Raw genomic sequence first — 21067 nt, 5'->3', positions numbered from 1 at the left:
CAGTGTACTTATCGTAGTACGTTTCTAGCTTCTTGGCTTGTTCTCCGCTGAGTGTCCAAGTGTTGTGCACATCGCGCCCTTTTTCCCCTATCCAGAGCAAGAGGTAGCTGCATTTCTCCTCTTCATTCTTCCCGCGCAGGGGGCCCTTGAACATTAGCTCCGTTGTTTATCGAAATCGTCTCCATGCTTCAGGTAAGTTCGCCGATTCTCAGTCCATCCGTGGAGCTGGAACGCCGTACGAATCCATATGGGGTATTTAAACTCCGCTACTCTGACACCATGTAATGATCTGTGTCCTCTGGCTATGTTAACATATAACATTAATAAAGCAAGGACGACGTCTCTCGTGCTGGGTGTTTATTCACCGACCGGATTCAGACTGACGTTGTTACGTACATCACATGACTTTGTTGTGGCGCTACGGAAAGCCGTAAGGGACATTAGCAAATCAAGTAATACTAGCAAATATTACAGATAGGATTGCAAGGAGAAAGCCACTGTTCTCCAAAAAGAACATTGCTGGCCGTCTGCAGTTTGCTAAAGATCACGTGGACAAGCCGGAAGGCTATTGGAAAAAAAATTTGTGGACAAATGAGACCAAAATAGAACTGTTGGTTTAAATGAGAAATGTTATGTTTGGAGAAAGGAAAACATGCATTCCAGCATAAGAACCTTATCCCATCTGTGAAACATGGTGGTGATAGTATCATGGTTTAGGCCTGTTTTGCTGCATCTGGGTCAGGGTGGCTTGCCATCATTGATGAAAAAATGGATTCTGAATTATACCAGCGAATTCTTAAGGAAAATGTCAGGACATCTGTCCATGAACTGAATCTCTAGAGAACGTGAGTCATGCAGCAAGACAACGACCTGAAGCACACAAGTCGTTCTACCAAAGAACGATTAAAGAAGAATAAAGTTAATGTTTTGGAATAACCAAGTCAAAGTCTAGACCTTAATCCAATCGAAATGTTGTAGAAGAACCTGAAGCGAGCAGTTCATGTGAGGAAACCCACCAACATCCCAGAGTTGACGCTGTTCTGTACGGAGGAATGGGCTAAAATTCCTCCAAACCGATGTGCAGGACTGATCAGCAGTTACCAAAAAATGTTTAGTTGCAGTTATTGCTGCACGGGGGGGGGGGGGGTCACACCAGATACTGAAATCAAAGGTTCACATACTTTTGCTACTCACAAATATGTAATACTGGATAATTTTCCTCAATAAATAAATGACCAAGTATATTTTTGTCTCATTTGTTTAGTTGGGTTCTATTAATCTACTTTTAGGACTTGTGTGAAAATCTGATGTTTTACGTCATATTTATACAGAAATATAGAAAATTCTAAAGGGTTCACAAACTTTCAAGCACCACTGTAAGTAGGTTGTAAACAGGTTTGGAAACTGTTTACACAAGTATGTTATCTTTTTCAAAATCTACATGAATGACTGATAAACCAAGTATTACTGATAACAAGCACATCAGGAATTACAACCTGCACAGGATATGGAAGACCAAACTTGGAGTTGGATTGAGTTACAGACTCAGGTGTATGATGAACAGACTCGAGTAGGACACTAAACACAACTGTTTCAGAAACTTACCACACCAGCAAAAAAACAAAACAAAACAAAAAAGAATCTTAAAGGCAACATTTTTTTATTGGCAAATGCTTGAAATTAGGTTGTAGCAATGCATCTATATACACCCCTCCAAACAGTTACAATGTCAAAAAGCCAAAATAAAACACACAAGGTATTAAGAGATTAACTATATGATCGTTTATACGCACACATTTTATGTTTGTTTTTAACATTCACATACACGTAGTTTGATTTTTTTTTACATTTTTTTTTTGGTTTGGAGACATCTCAAGACATTTTTCTTGTTTTTTCCTTATATAAAACTCAATACAATTATATAGGGTAAAATTAAACATTTGTAAAAAAGAAAATATGAAAAAAGAAACATGCCAGGTATGCAGTGCATTACAACCTTCCTTTTTTTTAATTCTACAAAATCGTATTAAACAAAGGCAGACAGCCAAACATGGATACTGACCAGTGCTCTATAGAGAAACGTGGAGAAGATACAAAAAGAATAGAGAATATAGTGTTAAATAGATATTGTAATTAAATTCCTAAAAAATTTAATGCCATGTCTCTGAATATTTTAATTAATTTGATATATGTGCAAATGATTTTACTACATTACATACCTGTTTATATATTCCAAATGCTTGACTCTACATTATTTTTTTCAACACGTGCTGCAATCTTACAAGCAATCAGATTAGGAGAAGGGTGCATTGCGCTCACAGGTGTCACACATTGGGGCTGCACTGACTATGTAATGGCTCATTTCATCAAAATGGGTCGCATTAAGTGAGATTTCACAACTGCCTGGCTTCCACTACTACCAAGTGCAGTGGCACACCCAACAGGGGCATTGGCTTTGCAACGCCTCATTTGGGTGCACTGTAGTAAATGAAAAAAAAAAAGGCCAGCTCAGTGTGCTGAATCCAACCAACCCATTCGTGAGCAGTGTCCATGCCATCACTCGCAACCCCTTTTAAAAACCCCTGTGACTTCAATTTGTCCCCTCTTTTCCTACTCCTGAACAAATGCTAATGTGCACTCAAATCCAAGGTAAAGGCTTGCTCACATTCTGACATTCACCTCCCTTAAGTCCTTGTTTTGGTGTGGGAACCCAGAACTGAGCTAGTATAGGGTGAATTACATAGTATCTCTATAAAGAATATAGACCACAAGGGGAGGATATGAGGCAAGTATCTCCACTCAAATATCGTCATCTACACTCTGCTGGATCAGCCTTCTAACATCTACTTTACCTGACTGGTTGTGAGACAACAGATGGAGGGAGAGGTGGGTACATCGGAGAGCCCTGGGCCGAGGAACTGACAGGTGACCTAGTGATACTACAGATGCGCTGTACTTACAGTAGTAATAAATAAACTCAGCAGCTGACTGAGAACTCCCATCTTCTGACCAATGATTGTTATCGTCCCACTAAGTTAATGAGCGCGAAAGCTAAAAAATATAGCATGTTTAATTGTGCTACTGCTTGCTTCCCTTCCTTGAACAACTGATCTAAAGTTAGTGTGTAAAGTTAATATAAAAGGAAGGAGACAAATATCTTGGAAAGCCATTGTTCTGAATGTTGACAGAGGTTGGTGTGTGATAAAAAAAGATTCACCCAACATTGCTTCCTTTATGTTTAGTGTCTTGAGGGGCCTGGGAATCAGCAAGGATGGATTTTTATCACATGTTGGATTACTGTGTCTATTTAATCATCACAGTCATCTGGAATTACAGTAGTGTGTTATGTTACTGAATAAAGTGAATGAGGCTGATTGTCAGCTCCATGGTAGCTTAGCAAGTTGGCTATGTGAGCTTCTGGCTATCTGTAAATTTATAACAAATCAGAACCTGATATATGAGACAAAACTAACATAGGTGTAATATTACTAACAAAACAAAACTTAAAAAATGTGAATTAGTGAACTAAAATCAGACAAAAACATTGAAAATAATTACAATTACAATAACAGTGAAAATATTATTAGAGCCTGTATTACTCTTACGTGTGTGACCAGCTCGGATGAAAAACAACACAGAAAATAACTGGATAGGTATGAACCAAACTGTGTTTTGCTGCACTGTGCTTCCATCTGCATACATAACAGAGGGTATATTACCAAGCGGTGTCAATGAGTCTATCAGCCAAGCTTGCAACTACATAATGCACTGGCTGGCTTGAAAGCTGCTACACAGATTCAAGTTTAGCCTGCCTGAAGAACAATATTTTTCTTTCTTTTTTTTGTCTTAAATCAAAAACCGACCGATAGCAATATCATAGAACTTAACAGCCATATTTGAAAGTCCATGCTTGGTTTTGTCCTGCCACTGCATGGCAGAGAAAACAGTGGGACTAAAGGGACAGATGGAGCTAAGAATAAGACCTACATCAGAGTTCCAATTCTGAAAATCTTAGTTCCGGGTTCTAATTCTGAATTCCAATTTGGGGCTTAATCTCTGCCAGCAGGGAGACAGGACAAGATGTCCCCTTTTATTTGTAGCAAGTGTCTCATTTACTGATCGACGTGTGGAGAGCGACAAGACTATGAAAGAGGGAACAAGAGAAAGAGAAGACGATGGGAATGTCATAAAGACTTACGTGTATCTGCCTGACAAAGCGCTACCGGGGTAGGGGGCTAAGATGCAACAAGGTGGAGAGGATCTTGGGAGGTTATTTTGTGAATTTTTGTGACTTAAGGGGTTGGAAGCTCAGTTATGTGTTTTAAACCCCTTTATTGTGAGTATCCTCCTCCCCCATCCCACCTTCCTATCTCCACTCCTCTCTCTTCCTCGTTTTTCCCTCTCCCTCTGCCTGATCTCCTTCTTAGCAACCAAAGGTCTCCTGTGAGGCATATACCATGTAGAGGAAGCCATCCTCATCCCGCTCCTGCTCGTAGATCTCGGAGATGGCAGTGGAGACGGACACCATGCTGTGCTGGTTGACCAGCAAGAAGAAGGCCTGTGTGGGGTTCAGCTGCAGGCGCCTCCTGAGTGTTGATGGGGGTAGGTTAGGATTAGGGTGAGGGTTAGGATGGAGCAGTTGGATATAATATCAGGGTTTGGGTGGTAGGGGATTAGGACAGGGTTAGAGGAAAAGGAGGTAGAGAATGGTGAGAGGGAGAGAAGGGTAGAAAAGAAAAACGGGTTTCAACAACATATGCAGAGATGAACTCATCACCTGAATGTGAAAACACGTGGCAAAATGAGTAAAAAACTGTTTTGTAAATTCTGATTTCTGATCCCAGATTTCCCTGCATTCAGTCAGGAAGAAAGATAAACCTGTATTTTTGAAAAGGACACTCACTGCCTGGTTTGCATCTGCCTGCCAAATAAGTGGAGACATGATTTGAGTTGGCAGTGATTTTTACACTGTAGCAGGTTAAGCCATGAATTACTGTGGCAGGCTTTGATGTGTGCACTGAATTAACAGTAATGTTACAATGACAGCATCTGTAGTAACAGTTCATTTATAATAATACATTTACTTTCTAGGTTAACAATGAGAGAGAGAGACTAACTACTAACTGGGCCTGTTAGATACATAAATAGTGGGGTAAACAGATAGAGACAGAAAGATTGGGGGGGGGGAGGTTGCTATTTCTGTACTAAACATTGCATCATGTATTCCTGGAAAGCACTTTGACTTTTCTGAATGCATTCAAGTCCTGAAAAACATATCTGAACACTCTAACTCGATCTACCTTTGCCCCCCCCCCCACTTTTGTTACCTTCCATTACCCTTCAATTCCTCTTACCTTCTCTTCCATCCAGCATTTATTTGATTTTACTGCCATACCAGGCCAGCTTTACTGTAGAATTAAAATTACTGCTAGTGGGTAAGTAAACATTTTTTTAAAATGAGCATCCAAACATTGAGACATGCTTTCCAATCTAATTGATTGAAATTATAACATTGTTAACTGTCAGTTTTCATATCTGGATGGTATTAGTATTATTATATTAGAGCTTCTTCACTTAAATAGTGCATGACACAGCCAGCCACAATGAGATATACAGACTAGAACCTGTGAAGGCTTCCAGTTAAATTCACAAACATTAACTATTTTTCAAATATGACACATACACAAGACCCAACAAAACATAAACTCAACACAAAAAGTCTAATCTCCATTTTTGACCACTATTTTTTTTTTTTTGGTATTTGGACATGACCAGTATTTAGTGCTTTCTTTGTTTTTTTTGGCTTCTGCACAGTTATGTACTGTATCTTGACTAACTATCCTGTAGCCTGTTCTTTGATCCTCATCCTCTACATATAGACCGACAAGTCGGGAAAGTGAATGACATGAATGCAAGTCTTGACCCAAAATTTCACTCCCCATCAAGTCTTCTCTCCCCTTCACATCTCTGCTGCTGTGAGGGCTGCAACAGTCTCATTTTCTTCATTTCAGTATTCTGTATGTAGTTCTCTTTTTCACTGAAATACAAACGGTTTTCAGAAGGACTTGGCTTGTCTGGATGTTGTTTATGATAGGCTCACTTGCATGATGACTTTGACAAATGGGTTATCTTCAGAAGAGAATCTGGTTTCATTCTCGAGCGTGCATGTCATTGCAGTGACTTTACTGGAAAACAGGGCAAAAATGAAGAGAGAGAGAGAGAGAGGTAAGATTTTGGCAAAGCAGTTTTTACAACTGCTGAAATGATACCCCCCCCTTTTTTTAGGCTATTCTGTTCCCTGACTCTTCCTGTATTTATTGTTTAATGAAATTTTCAAAAATACACTGTTGATTTCACTTTGTTTTTCAGTCGACACAGAAACATTAAATCACAGTTGTGACCACATTCATAATCCTTTATCTGTTTTAGGCCTTGGTTTGATTTTACTGGCTAATTAATTTAGAATGACTATTCAGATCTTCATTTGGAAAATGTACCAAATATCTGAAGTTTGAAAAAAGGTATTCGGGACAGCCGAACTTTAAATAAATTCCCGAGTATCCTGAGTTGAAAAAAGGTTGACTCTTGACTCAGCTGACTTGTCTTGTCACTGAGTTGGCAAGTCTCACTCAACAATAATGAGGTCAAACCTGTTCATGCAAATCTTAACAGTCTTTCTCACTGCCTCGAGCCTCTCTCTCTCTCTCTCTCTCTCCATTTTTCTCTCACCCCAGCCTCACATGTTGTGATTCAGTCTCTCATGTCTCACCCCCAGTCAACCTACTTCCATCCGCCTCATCTCTCTCATTTGTTGGATGAATACATTTGTGCCTAAAATGCTGCACAAACATGACGCAAGGAGCAGATGCTTGCAAAACCAGACCACATTTAATCTGCGACCACAGGCACGGTAGTCTGCCTGTCCCTCCTCATTTCTCCTTATGTGACACAGTGTTCACACTTGTAAACAAACTGGTGGATGGAAACCTGAGAAACCAGACACTCGCATGTTTTCTGAGCAAGCTTGATGAACATGTGAGCTCACACTTGCATGCATACGTGTGTATGTACAGACAAACAAACACATTCACTCTTATTGCAACATATAAACATTCCAGTACATAAAAATGCCAAAACACAGCTGAAAATGGATTGATTCATATCAACAATACACTCGCCATTTTAAATTACTCAATACACAGGTAACTAATGCACCAACCAATCTTCATGTATGCACCAGTGCCCACAGCAATTCACAGTGCCTCTCTACTACCATTCTTATGAGGTTAGGGTTAAAGAATAAATCTTAATCTACACAGTACCTTACCAGACATAGGCTTAAAAATATGTCCGTCTTTGTGTGGTGTGTTTACCTAATGATCTTGACCAATTCACTCATGTTGACGTGGTCAGGTACAAGGAACTTGGTCTTGTCAAGAACAGGCAGCTGCTTTTCTCCCTTATACCTCTCAATGATCACCTAGAGCAGACAATAAAAAAACAAAACAAAATCCACCCAGAGGTCATTTTCACTTCTGGGTGCTGAGAGCACATTATATACCAGAACAAAGGACTGGTTTAGCTGTTATTCAAATGTATAAACAAACGGCATTTACACATTTGCCAACAGAACATTTAAGCTGTGACAACTCTTCAGGCCTGCATCTGCATGTGTGTTTGTGCCCGTCTGTGGCTAATCTTGCAAACTACGGGACCTATCAGCCTAGCATGTTATTGTGTGCAGTTATAACTGTATGATGAAGAACCTCTTATGGTTGTGGTGATTCAAAACCTTTGAAAAATGTTTGTTCTCGCTATCACTGCTCCCTCTCTCTGTCACTCTAGCTCACTCGACCAACACTGGTCTCTGTCGCTGCCTGATCTAAGCCAACAACACTAGATGTGAGTTGCACGCATAACTCACATCTACTGTTGACTCAGATTCTGATAATCCAAAAAATGCTAAAGTTATAAAGGAACAACTTTCTCTAGGTTGCAGTCAAAACAGGAAGTGTTGCATATATCGCTGCCCGATCTGAGTCAACCTTAGATGCGAGTCACGCATGCGCAACCGTAAATGGTTTAACCAGCTTTATAAAATTATGAAAATAAAGACAGCATTAGGGTTAGATCAAAATGGTCGCATAGCCAAACCTTTTCTTTTTGGAAAGTACAAGTTCATATTGGTTACATTCGTGCGAGAGCCAGCCTAGGAGGCTGCACATCCAGGCTGACAGGCAAAACTTTTTTTTGGCAGGAAAAACGTGTGTGGCTCCGTCTGCTGCTTATCTCGCGTAGTACCGGGCCTGTCAGCCTAATAATGTTTTTATCAAGGACCTCTCGTGGTTACGATGATTCAAAACCTTTGAAAAACCTGTTTTACACCGCAATTGAGCGCTAACTCCTCAGCTGGTTTTTCGCCTAAGTCCGAGCACCGGAGAAGGGGAGATACGCCTGGCGGGGATCTGCACTGAGTACACCCTTCTAGTTTGTATGTTGTAAAATGACAAATGTAAACACACACACAAAAACACAGAAACATACTTCAAACCTTTCTCATGTACAGGACATGTGGAAAGTAAAAAATATGAAGATACAATTCTAGTAAATTATATCTTCAACATGAAATATTAATTATCAGGTTAAAGAGGAGATTATGGCAACATTTCAGGGATGTATTACCAAGCAGGAAAAATGCGGCGTGTGTTCGGCTTAAGTGTTAGTCATTATTTAAAGCCACACTGACTTACAGGGATTTTGTTGGGGTGCTGCTCACGAATTTGCTGGACTTCTTTGCTTCGCTCAGCTGTGGGTGACAGAAGCAGACACAAGTTTACATGAGGCTCAAAAGCACTTTATTTCATTGTTTACTTATTTTATTACTTGTTTATTTCATTGTTTAACTAAAGTTAAACAATTAAATAAACAAAATGTTTCCTTTTTTTTTACCAGACACCTAAGGCCTCTGTTTGCTAAGGAAAATGGGATTTTCCCCCTGGTTGCTCAGGTTAATGAAAACATATCTGTTCTCCGGCTATAATGGAAATTATGACTAAAAAAGGCCCAACTTAGCTATAAGACATACAAAGACTTACAAGATTGCTAGTTTTTTTTGTGAGAAATCAAATGACATTCATTTAAATAGCAATTTACTGAAGTATCACAGCACATTTTGCACAGACAGAAAAAAAGTAGAAAAAGCCAGTAAAGAAATATAAATCATGAAACTATAATGGAATCCGAAAACTACAAGCAAAACAGCAGGATATAAAACATGTTGTAAAGATGAGTGTGTGTGTGTGTATGTGTATGTATGAATATATATCAACACGGATACAGGAAAAAAGATTTGAATGCATAGCAGTGCAGGCCTGTTTCATGCGTCTATTAGCAGCTGATGAGTGCGAGACGCACTAAACAGGCCTGTACTGCTATGCATTAAAATCTTTTTTCCTGTATCCGTGTTGATATTCCGTTCCTCGTTATAGTTGAGCACTCAACACCATTGACGGTTTCGGGAAAAAACACTATATATATATATATATATATATATATATATAGTGTTTTTTTAACACTAATCCTTAATCTTGAGAGGCAGATGGGCAATATCAGTAAGGCAATAGTTGATAGGCATTTTCCTGTCAGATGTCTTGTCTCGTTCCAGGAATCCTGTTTGTTTCAATCAAAGGAAGGTTGACACTGCTAACCTAGGTTTTCTACACAGTAGACAGTGAAATGGTTTGCAGACAGAAGTGTGAGTCTAAGGAATCAAACGTGAGTGTCCAGTACATAAGAAACAGTTTTCTAATGTTCAGCAAATCTTTATTTAATCTTCAGTCGTTCCCTTGTGTTTCTACTCCCCTTTAGTTATGAAGCGAATTACATATGCAAAAATCAACATTAGCTTGATTACAGTTTTTGTTGGGATTTATTTGGTTTTCATGGGACTATAAACTCCTGATTTTTTTGGTCGAGTTTTTTAAGCAATGCTTCAGCCCTCCAATACAGAGGGTGAAACTCTGTCTTGTCTCACAGGGTGGGTCAAGTTATTTGTTTCATAGATAGTCAACACTGAGCATAGTGTATCTTGTGCTGCACATATTACCTATATAAGTTTCAGTGCTGCCTCACAGTTCTACACAGACGTCTATGTCACCATGTCTAAGTGCTCAAATTTGTTGGTACCCTCACAGCTCATTGAAATAATGCTTCATTCCTCCTGAAAAGTGATGAGATTAAAAGCTATTTTGTCATGTATACTTGCATGCCTTTGGTATGTCATACAATAAAACAAAGAAGCTGTAAAAAGAGATGGATTATTGCTTCTTCTGGGAAGATGTTCTAAAATAGCCTGGACACATTTGTTGGTATTCCTTATAGTAATATTTCAAACTAATTACTTTAATTAGTATCACACATGTATCCAACCTTGCAGTAAATCATTCAGCCTATTTAAATGGAGAAAGGTAGTCACTGTGCTGGTATGTTTACATGACACTTAAAAAATCGAATTATTGCGTTAGACCGACTAAAACCGGACTTTTAAAATGCATGTAAACACGTTAGCTCGACTGAAATCGAAGTTGTAATAGTCGGACTAACACCCAGATATGCGATTGGAAGTGAAATTACTTCTGCATGTATACGCCTTAGTCGGACTGGAGCTGGTCGAGGCGATCTGCGCACGCGCTAACTTTCCGCGCGCCAGGCCTGACCCGGAAGTCGAACAGCGTAAACAGAAGAAGAGGGGACACAAGAAGAGGAAGCCAGTAACTGCAAACATGGCGCAAAAGTAGAGCGTACAACACGTACGCTGTGTACAGATTCGCAAAGTTGTCCATCTTTGTGCCAGTTTAGCTCTGAGTTGCTAACTGCTTCTTCTTCGTCTTCTTCGGAGGGGTTGCTAACTTCCTAGTTCACTACGACGATTGTTGTGCTCTGCGTGTGTGACGTAATAGGTCAACCGGTAATGACCCAATACAAACAAGCTGAAAGAGTGCATATCGCCACCTATCGTAGCGGAGCCCACATGACTCCCTCAGTAAATCGATTTCCCTCCCGCGCATGTGTACTGGGACCAAAGTCAGCAGTCGGACTAATGAACTAATCGAGCTATAACCATAGCGCGACTAAACTGTGCATGTAAGCGTTATGTGTGCACCACACTCAACATGGACCAAACAAAGCAAAAGACAGTTGTCTGAGGAGATCAGAAAAAATAATAGACAAGCATGGTAAAGGCTACAAGACCATCTCCAGGCAGCTTGATATTCCTCTGACAACAGTTGCAAATATCATTGAGACGTTTAAGGTCCATGGAACTGTAGCCAACCTCACTAGGCGCGGCCGCAAGAGGAAACTCGACCCCAGACTGAACAGAAGGATAGTGTGAATGGTAGAAAAATAACCAAGTATAACTGCCAAAGAGATACAAGCTGAACTCCAAGGTGAAAGTATGTCAGTTGCTGATTGCACCATCTGTCGCTTTTTGACTGAAAGTGGGCTCCATGGAAGAAGACCCAGGAGGACTCCACTTTTGAAAGAAAAGCATAAAAAGTCAGACTGGAATTTGCTAAAATGCATACTGACATGCCACAATCCTGACTCCTGATCTGAATTCTATCAAACATCTATGGAAAGAGTTGAAACTTGCAGTCTGGAGAAAGCACCTATCATACTTGAGACCGCTGCAGCAGTTTGCTCAGGAAGAGTGGGCCAAAATACCTGTTAACAGGTGCAGAAGTCTCATTGAGAGCTACAGAAAATGTTTGATTACAGTGATTGATTCTAAAGGTTGTGCAACAAAATATTAGGTTAAGGGTCCCATCATTTTTGTCCATGCCATTTTCATTTGTTTTATTATTTACAATATTACGTTGAATAAAAAAAATCTAAAGCAAAGTCTGACTTCTATGACATATGGAATTAAAAAATGTGGATGCCAATTTTGTCAGTTTCAAGTTATTTCGGAGAAAATTGTGCATTCTTTGTTTTTTTGTGGAGGGGCACCAACAAATTTGAGCATGTCTGTACATCTGAATACAGACACAAAAACACACACATACACATACAAATAGAGATATCATATCTTGACATTTATTTTCCTTATGTCTGTAAATCAGGGTTTTTTTTATTTGTTCATTATTCCGTAAAGCAATTTGCAACAAAAACTTTCAATGTCAAAGGGGCCTTTTAAATCAACTTGAATTTAATCATGGCCTATGGAAAAGAAACACTAGATAGTAGTATTACCAATTTACAGACTGAATATGACACTTTGCATGCCAAATCTTATTTTCAACAGTTTTTCTCTCTTGATAGTACTTGCTTATGGTTAGAAATAATATCTATCTCCTTCTTACTATGGGTCTTCACAACATACCCTGGCTTCTCTAAGGTTAAGAATAGCATATACTGCCCTACTTCAGCAAATCCTTGGCTAACGGTCTAACAGTGGCAGGGTCCAAAGCTCAAATGTAGCCAAACAGCAACTGCAAATTGTGAAAGGTCCTTTTGTTTTGTTCTTCTGATATTTTTCCTTCTTAGCTGTGTAATATAGCCCTCTTGGTCGATGCCCCATCTTGGCTATTTCAAGAATAGGGATCTATTTTTACAGCTACTGGCCAAGCTTGAAGATACTTTAATCAGATCTCACCGTTTTGTTCTTGAGATAAATGTAATCCTTGCCCTGCCCATTTCTACAACATCAACCAGTTACAGTGATTATCATTACATAAACTCCTCTCAGTTGCCCTTACTCGTAAAGCATATCTTTTCACTGAATTCCAGGCCACAGCCAAGCTGGCAAATCTATTTCGTCAGCCAGCTATGTGAATTTGTCAAATGTGAGGTCACCATTAACCTGCTCTGACATGCATGTTATGAACTCTGTTTTAACATCAGTTCACAATGCTGCTAAATCAAGGTTACCACAGTGGTATAATACCTGAGAAACGTGTCAGAGTGACATGGAAAACAGTAACAAATAGCCCAGCTGGGTTGGAAGTCTTGATAAACTGGTGGACTGCAGCCAAAGGCCGGACATAGGCTGGTTAGTCGGTCTTCATTAATGTTGAACTGCAGTGCGCCCGATCACACAACTCGATCCTGATATTATGCACCTAACCCGATTTTCTAAAGGGAACGTTTCCATTATAAATCACCACAAATGTCTCTTAGGCAAGATTATGCGTGGACTGGTAGTTAGCTCCTCCCTTCTGACCGTTTCGGGGCCTCAAATTACAACATAATTCACTGAACACGTGTACTGGGATCGTGTATCAGCACAAATTGTTTTCTTTTCAGCTACATAGCATAGCTAACACGGATTCACGACTCGTCATACACCAAACAAGCCATCCTTAAATCTATCTACTTGTAATTACCGGCCTAAAGATTAGTCCTGCATAGCTAATGTGATTTCCACCTAGAGGCCATTAGAATAAACAATCGGAGAGGCACAGCTTTAGTGTCGTCTCTGGCAATCGTCCACCCGCGATTACATGTATTCAGAGCATTAGCAAAATCCGTCATATTTAACTGGGCTTAATGCACAATTCTGTAAAAAAAAAAAAACCCTAACCAACTCAACTTACTTGCTGAAAAACTGAACTTGGGGACCAGAGTTCTTCTCAATTTGACAGTTTATCATGTATTACCTCATTTCGCGTTTGACCATAAAACTCCACTGAATATGGTTTTTAGACAGTGTAGCGTTAGCTTGACATAAGAAACGAGCACAATCCCACCAACTAGTAGTAAACAGACGAGGATTTTGCTAACCTAGGTTGCTACTAGCATTAGGCCAATTGGCCATAACTGCGCTGGTTTCTTACCAAATGTCCTCCTTTGTTTGAAGGGTCTGTCGGATGGCATCTCGGTTGATGTTATTATTGTACGATAACGTATTAAATGTATAATACAGTTGCCTTACAACGCGAAAAGCTTGACATGAAGGCGAGTGGTTTCAAGTGGACCGTTACTGCCTGTCCCAGCCGTTCTATTCCCTCTACTGTATCCACACAACAAAGCAAGTGAACCAAGGCGCTGACGTCATCCAACAGTTTTAAAGGAACCCTCCGCCGATGCTGTTCTGACTAACGGTGGAGGTGGAAAGTGTAGGACCACCGCATGACCACTGGTGTTTTACGGTTTTACCTACTCCGCTGCTTTCCCGGAAAACAACAGTTCCGGCCCTTGGAGCTCCACTGGGCCTGGTCTAGTCTGTCCTAAAAATATAGATTCCACCTCTAGTCTAGAACCAGACTTAAGACCATTTTCTGTTTATTTCTGTGAAAATAGATTTTAGTCAGGTGTGGAATCACGCTTTATCCAACTCTGAAAAACTAGCTCGCAGACTCTTTGGATATCTGTAATAAGTGCTGGTATAATTTACAATAGAAATAATCACAAGAATACTTTTTTTAAAATTTTAATTGGTGTTACAAATATCTAACATAATATGTAATTACATGGTAAGAGCAGGCTCAACAGAGATGCTTGAAGTGGGTTTCACCGCATACCAAAGAAACACTACTTAAAAGTAGTACAAACAAAATAAATTAAAAAATTCTGAAATCTTTGATGCACTGTCTTTCTCTGCAGTATTCTAATGCTGGATCCACAAAGGCATCCACATATTTTGCAACATACAAACTTCACTCAAGTTGTGACAGTCACAGATATTGACAGGTATGTGCCTCATTACAGACTTCAAGATATACTGCAAACTACCTGTGCTGTTAGTTGACGTGATGAGCTATACAGAAAAGAGATGAAAAGTGGAATGCTAAAACATAAAGCATATCTATACCAAAAGCTATGTATGACTGACATACAGTTCTGACATCTTATTAAAGAGGGACTCTTATCCTCTCACTCCGATCAAGCAAAATCAAATTTCTCGCCTTCAAAACCTTGCCTTTATTTGTTTGTAACATATCACTTAGCATGACAGAATAAACATTTGGCCATTGAAATACTGGAGGAAGAACTAAAGACAGTAAGAAAATGGTTTGGATGTTGCCGTTTCAGTCCGAAGGGTTCTGAATGACAATCAGGAAATAGTCCTTATCTGTGAAAGAGAGAACAGCACAGTTATTTCAAATCAGTTACAATCGTAATTGACTACAAAATGAAGACACATTGTAACATATATCAAGCAACTGTCCAAAAATCTTACTTGCGAAAGCAAAATCCAAAAGTTTGAAAATGCTTTAAATAATAAAAAGGACAATTGAACTTGACTGTAATCCACTGGCAAGTTATCAAACATTAATAAAAACAGATCTCACATGATTAGCTGAATCTTTTCTCCCTAGCTGCAAATTCTAGTCATCTGCAATGCAGTTGCAATAAACTGGTTTTCATGTTTCATTTCATTTTCATTTTTTAGGGGGGCAGTAGGAATATTTTTTTCTGTGATGGGTGCCTAACTGCAGCAATATTAATTGCTAGTCTTAGTACACAGCCTTTACTCACATCGTTAACTATTCCCACTTTCCTTTACTATGAACTTGCCTCTAACTGATGAAAATATTTGAATATGGCAATTTTTCAGCACATGACTGAGGAGGTGGACTGAAAATAACAAATCTGTTAAGTCTCATCACTTGGGCTGCAGCGTGGGAGAACATTAAAGATTTAAATTGTTTACTCAAAAAAACAGTGGCCTGGACTAACCCATGTGGACCGAGCGACACTTTGTACGGCTCATTGACTACTTATAGTTCAATTAATCTTAAACACTGACCTTTTTTTTGAGACAAAAAATGAAGTTAGTAAGAGATTAATATATTAAGGAAAAAAATAAAATTACTAAGAGATTATTATATAAACTAACAAGTCATGCAAATTACTGAAAATAAAAAGCTCAGAAATCCAAGATATCTGTCTCGGAAATTCAGTTTTGTAGCAGAATTGCCTCATCATTGACAATTTCATGAATGCCACCATTGAAACTATTATAACCACTCAAAACAAATCCCCCCAAATAGCTTGCAATGATGCTCTGATGTCACATGCTCAGCACACAGCAAGTAAGACTTGAGGCATTGGGAATGCTAGCCCAATGCCTCGTTACATTATATCAACTGTTTTTAAACCATTTTCCTGCACAAAGGGACACGTTAGGGTAATTTGTCTATCCACCATTTTGCCTGCGGAAGTTGATTTCAGCTTAAGCGCTTTGCCCTGTATTGGAGATCAACACCAGAGGACTTTCTCAAAATCGGGCCTATGCAAAAGCACACATTGCTCTTCCAGCAGACTGCATGGCAATCTCCTGGTGGCATTAGAACTACAGTACAAAAACCCTCACAACTTCCTCATAAATGATCAAACATGCCTGAAACTTTTCTTACTCAATAATACAAGCTACCAATCCATGCATGTATTTACATTCTATCATTGCTTAAGTGAAACCTGAGAGTAAAAACTTTTTTAACACAAATTACTCATTCACTGCTAAAATTGTTTTTCACTTTCCTGGTTTGTTGAAGCATAATAATAATAATAATGCCATATATCAGTGATTTATTCTCATAGAAATATTCTGTCTTTGCTTGACCCTTGCAGGAAGCAGATAATGCAAAATCAGCTGCAGGTCAGCGTCAGATAAGCTTGGAGGAAAATTCAGTGTCTTGCAGTATGACACTCCAGCAGAACAACTGTGTGCCCATATGGCAGCTTGTTCCAAGGTCCTCTGCTTTACAGACATTATGTCTGATAACTAGATAACCCAAGCACACTGAAATGACTGTCTAAGATGAATGTAACACCAAATATCCCTTTTCCTCTCACCTGGAGCAATCATGATCTCATTCTTCTTGGAGCGGACTCGAAGGAATGTGAGGTCATTCTGGGGATCAATATCACGCACAGTGCTCCTTGCCTTCATCACCAGCTGGTGGATCACACCTGCATACTGCACTGCACTGGCATTGTCCAAAGTTGTCTTGATGGGGATGCCTGGAAAAGCCGAGAAGGGGGAAGAGAAAGGATGATATAGAAAAAAATAGAATTCTACTTTTACCTATGTATATTACATACCTATGTACACCAATCAGCCAAAACATTAAAAACCAACTGCCTAATATTGTGTCGGCCCCCCTCATGTTGCCAAAACAACTCTGACCCGTCGAGCCATGGACTCCACAAGACTTCTGAAGGTGTCTTCTGGCAACAAGACGTTAGTAGCAGATCCTTTAAGTCCTGTAAGTTGCGAGATGGGGCCTCCATAGATGGGACTTGTTTTTCCAGTACATCCCACAGATGCTCGATCGAATTGAGATCTGGAGAATTTGGAGGCCAAGGCAACACTTTGAACTCTTTGTCATGTTCCTCAAACCATTTCTTACAATTTTTGCAGTGTGGCAAGGCGCGCTATCCTGCTGAAAGAGGCCAATACCATCAGGGAATACTGTTGCCATAAAGAGGTGTACCTGGTCTGCAACAATGTTTATGTAGGTGGCACGTATTAAAGTAACATCCATCTGAATGCCAGGACCCAATTTTTCCCAGCAGAGCTTTCAGAGCATCACACTGCCACCACCGGTTTGCCTTCTTCCCATAATGCACTCTGGTGCCATCTCATTATCAGGTAAGTGTCACACACAGACGGCCATCCACATGATGTAAAAGAAAACGTGATTCATCAGATCAGGCCACCTTCTTCCACTGCTCCACGGTCCAGTTCTGATGCTCACATGCCCATTGTAGGCACTTTTGGTAGTGGACGGTCTGTGGCTACACAGCCCCATACACAGTAAGCTGTGATGCATTGTATGTTCTGACACCTGTCTATCATAGCCAGCATTAACTTTTTCAGCAGTTTGGGCTACAGTAGCCCTTCTGTGGGATTGGACCACATGGGCTAGCCTTCGCTCCCCACATGCATCAATGAGCCTTGGGCCCCCATGACCCTGTTGCTGGTTCACTGGTTGTCCTTCCTTGGACCACCTTTGGTAGGTACTGACCACTGCATACTGGGAACAACCCACAAGACCTGCCGTTTTGGAGATGCTCTGACCCAGTCATCTAGCCATCACGATTTGGCCCTTGTCAAAGTTTCTCAGATCCTTACACTTGTCCATTTTTCCTGCTTCCAACACATCAACTTCAAGAACGGACTGTTCACTTGCTGCCTAATCGATCCTACTCCTTGACAGGTACCACTGTAACAAGATAATCGATGTTGATTCACTTACCTGTCAATTAATTAAATGTTTTGGCTGATGGATTTATATTGCAAACCTTTTGCATTATAGAAAATGTAAAAATTATACAATTGTATAATTGTACATATAAACATTATACAATTGCTTTGTGGTCACCTTTCCTTCTATGGCTTTTTTTCTGTACATAAATAGAATTGAAACAAATAAAAGAGGCGGCCCTCCTATTTGAAACTGACTATATACAGATACAGTAAAGAAGGGATGCGAAAGGAGCGTAGAGACGATGGCGGAAAGTACTGTGAAATGAAAACTTGATTCCTATCTGTCTAGAAGGATCATTATTAAATTAAGCCAGACTGCAAATATTACTGGTACTAACTAGGTGGGTTCTCAACTTTCCGTCAACATATCAAGAATAGAAATCATTGATGATAATATTTTCTTGAAACTGATTGAACTACACATACGTGGGGGGGGGCAACAGCACTTACAGTAAACGATAATTTCAGTTACCTTCTGAATTGACTATTATGATTCCTTGCACTCCCTTCTGGCTCTGAATTCTCTTCAGGGTTTCTTCTACCTCTGCCTAGAGAGACAAAAGGTAAATTACATTTTTTTCGATCAAATAAGTCCCCATGATCTGAAATATGACATTGACAATCCCGCAACAAATTCAGGTTTTGAACGGCGAATGTTATTTACCAGCTAACCTAGTGCACAACGGGTAGCCGTTCAGGTTAACGTCAGTAGACAACGCCCGACTAGCCCCTGGCAATAACCAGAGAAAGCTAGCTGAGATTTATAAAAAAATCTCAACTGAAAGTCGAAGTACGAGCAAAAGAGTTTGAAACGGGCTTCGCTACATACCATTTTAACAACGTTGCGGGAAACTGAATGATAAAACCTATTTCCAAACTCAGCAGGCTAATGTTTAGCTGGAGATGTGTTGCTACGGAAAAGACGTCACTTCCGGGTCACGAGTCTTTTTTTATAGCGGAAACATTTTTTTTATTGACACGTTTTTTATTGACATGTTTAAATTCTATATACAACACATAAAACAAAAGAAGGGAGATAAAAGTAAAAAAATTAAATAAATGAAATTAAATAGTTAAAAAAAATTAAAGGGAGGGAGGGAGGGAGGGAGGGAGTCCTGGGGGGGGGGGGGTTCTCTGCAAGTTCCGCTATCAAGTCAGAGAGTTCCATAGCATTCTTCTTCTCCATTCACCTCAGTGATGAGAAATAATGACACAATTCCCTATACAATATGAAGAAGTTTGGCTGCGTTTTCATGAATCTGTTCTTATGTAAAAAGAACTTTCCAAGAATAATAATTGTGTTAATTGCCAACACGTGTTCCATCTTTCACAAGCATCCCAAAAATCACATCCTCTTTTTTTTAGTACAGAGAAATTGTCAAACTTAGGAAACAACCAGTAATGCAGATCTCCCCAAAAGGCGCCAGCAAACTGACATTCATAAAACAAATGTCTGTTGTTTAAGTGTGTTCATTGCAAAATGAGCAGTTGTTATAGTCTAAACCACGTCGATGTCTTGAAAATTCTCCAGAGGGATAGTTTCCATTGAGAATTTTAAGGTGCACTTCCTTTACTTTTGGTGCAATTGGAAACTTAAAGAAGTTTGTTCTCAATTTTTTAGCTTCATCTTTGGAAGAAATGTAAAATTGAGTTTCTGTTCGATGAAAATTGATATAATTCTTTGACAAAGACTCTCCGGATTGTGGTGTTGGACAATTTTAGACCGATGAGATCATGTCCATTCACTGAAAGTTGAGGAAGATGCGGATCTACATTTCTTTGATACAAGTTATAAGACATTACTATTATAGAGTGTGGGATTGCTTTGATGACAGTATCATATTGTTATCGGTCATTTAAACTAAATTTTGAACAAAAATTCTGAAAAGATATAACGTTTCCTGTATTTTCTCTTAAGGGCATTACAGACCATATTCCTTTCTCAAGCCAATTTTTATAAAATAATGATTTATTTCTAAATGGTGGTTAGCACGGTCGCCTCAAAGCAAGAAGGTCCTGGGTTCGAGCCCCGGGGTAGTCCAACCTTGGTGGGTCATTCCAGGTCGTCCTCTGTGTGGAGTTCGCATGTACTCCCCATGTCTGCGTGGGTTTCCTCCGGCGGCTCCGGTTTCCCCCCACAGTCCAAAGACATGTAAGTCAGGTGAATTGGCCATACTAAATTGTCCCTAGGTGTGTATGTGTGTTGGCCCTGTGATGTCCTGGCGGCCTGCTCAGGGTGTCTCCACGCCTGCCGCCCAATGACTGCTGGAATCGGCTCCAGCATCCCTGTGACCCTAAGAGCAGGATAATGGATGGATGGATCGACCATAGGGCAGCACAGTGACACAGTGGTTAGCACGGTCACCTCACAGCAAGAAGGTCCTAGGTTCCAACCCCGGGGTAGTCCAACCTTGGGGGGTCATCCCGAGGCGTCCTCTGTGTGGAGTTTGCATGTACTCCCCGTGTCTGCATGGGTTTCCTCCGGGGGCTCCGGTTTCCTCCCACAGTCCAAAGACATGTAAGTCAGGTGAATTGGCCATACTAAATTGTCCCTAGATATGAATGTGTGTGTGTGTGTGTGTGTGTGTGTGTGTGTGTGTGTGTGTGTGTGTGTGTGTGTGTGTGTGTGTGTGTTTGTGTGTGTGTGTGGGCCCTGTGATGGCCTGGCGGCCTGTCCAGGGTGTCTCCTTGCCTGCCACCCAATGACTCCTGGGATAGGCTCCAGCATCCCTAAGAGCAGGATAAGTGGTTAAGATAATGATGGACGGAGGGATTAATCATATCACTCCTGTGCTTGCCTCCCTACACTGGCTCCCTGTTATATTTCAAATTGATTTTTTAAAATGTTGC

At 40.1% G+C, this 21067-nt stretch overlaps 2 protein-coding genes across 3 annotated transcripts; both read right to left on the bottom strand.

Moving 5' to 3' along the window:
• Positions 1-1643: 1643 nt before the first annotated feature.
• map1lc3a (microtubule-associated protein 1 light chain 3 alpha) lies at positions 1644-14014 on the bottom strand. Of its 2 annotated transcripts, none has more exons than XM_056302154.1 (4): positions 13836-14014; positions 8751-8806; positions 7374-7480; positions 1644-4586 (listed from the first exon to the last, which is right to left on the bottom strand). In XM_056302154.1, exons 1-4 carry the CDS (start codon positions 13873-13875, stop codon positions 4424-4426), a joined length of 366 nt encoding a protein of 121 aa, XP_056158129.1. In that variant the 5' UTR covers positions 13876-14014; the 3' UTR covers positions 1644-4423. The 2 variants fall into 2 exon arrangements, with proteins under 2 accessions (XP_056158129.1, XP_056158130.1); XM_056302155.1 differs by lacking the exon at positions 1644-4586 and adding an exon at positions 6046-6185.
• A 403-nt stretch (positions 14015-14417) lies between these two features.
• dynlrb1 (dynein, light chain, roadblock-type 1) lies at positions 14418-19152 on the bottom strand. The gene is made up of 4 exons (XM_056274328.1): positions 19047-19152; positions 18690-18765; positions 16801-16968; positions 14418-15073 (listed from the first exon to the last, which is right to left on the bottom strand). The coding sequence occupies exons 1-4, from the start codon at positions 19047-19049 to the stop codon at positions 15030-15032; spliced, it is 291 nt and encodes a 96-aa protein (XP_056130303.1). The 5' UTR covers positions 19050-19152; the 3' UTR covers positions 14418-15029.
• Positions 19153-21067: the final 1915 nt, after the last annotated feature.

Source organism: Lampris incognitus, chromosome 2 (genome assembly GCF_029633865.1).
Source record: "Lampris incognitus isolate fLamInc1 chromosome 2, fLamInc1.hap2, whole genome shotgun sequence".
Taxonomy (NCBI): domain Eukaryota; kingdom Metazoa; phylum Chordata; class Actinopteri; order Lampriformes; family Lampridae; genus Lampris; species Lampris incognitus.
Note: the sequence above shows the minus strand (reverse complement) of the source record. Positions and strands in the feature narration are given on the sequence as shown.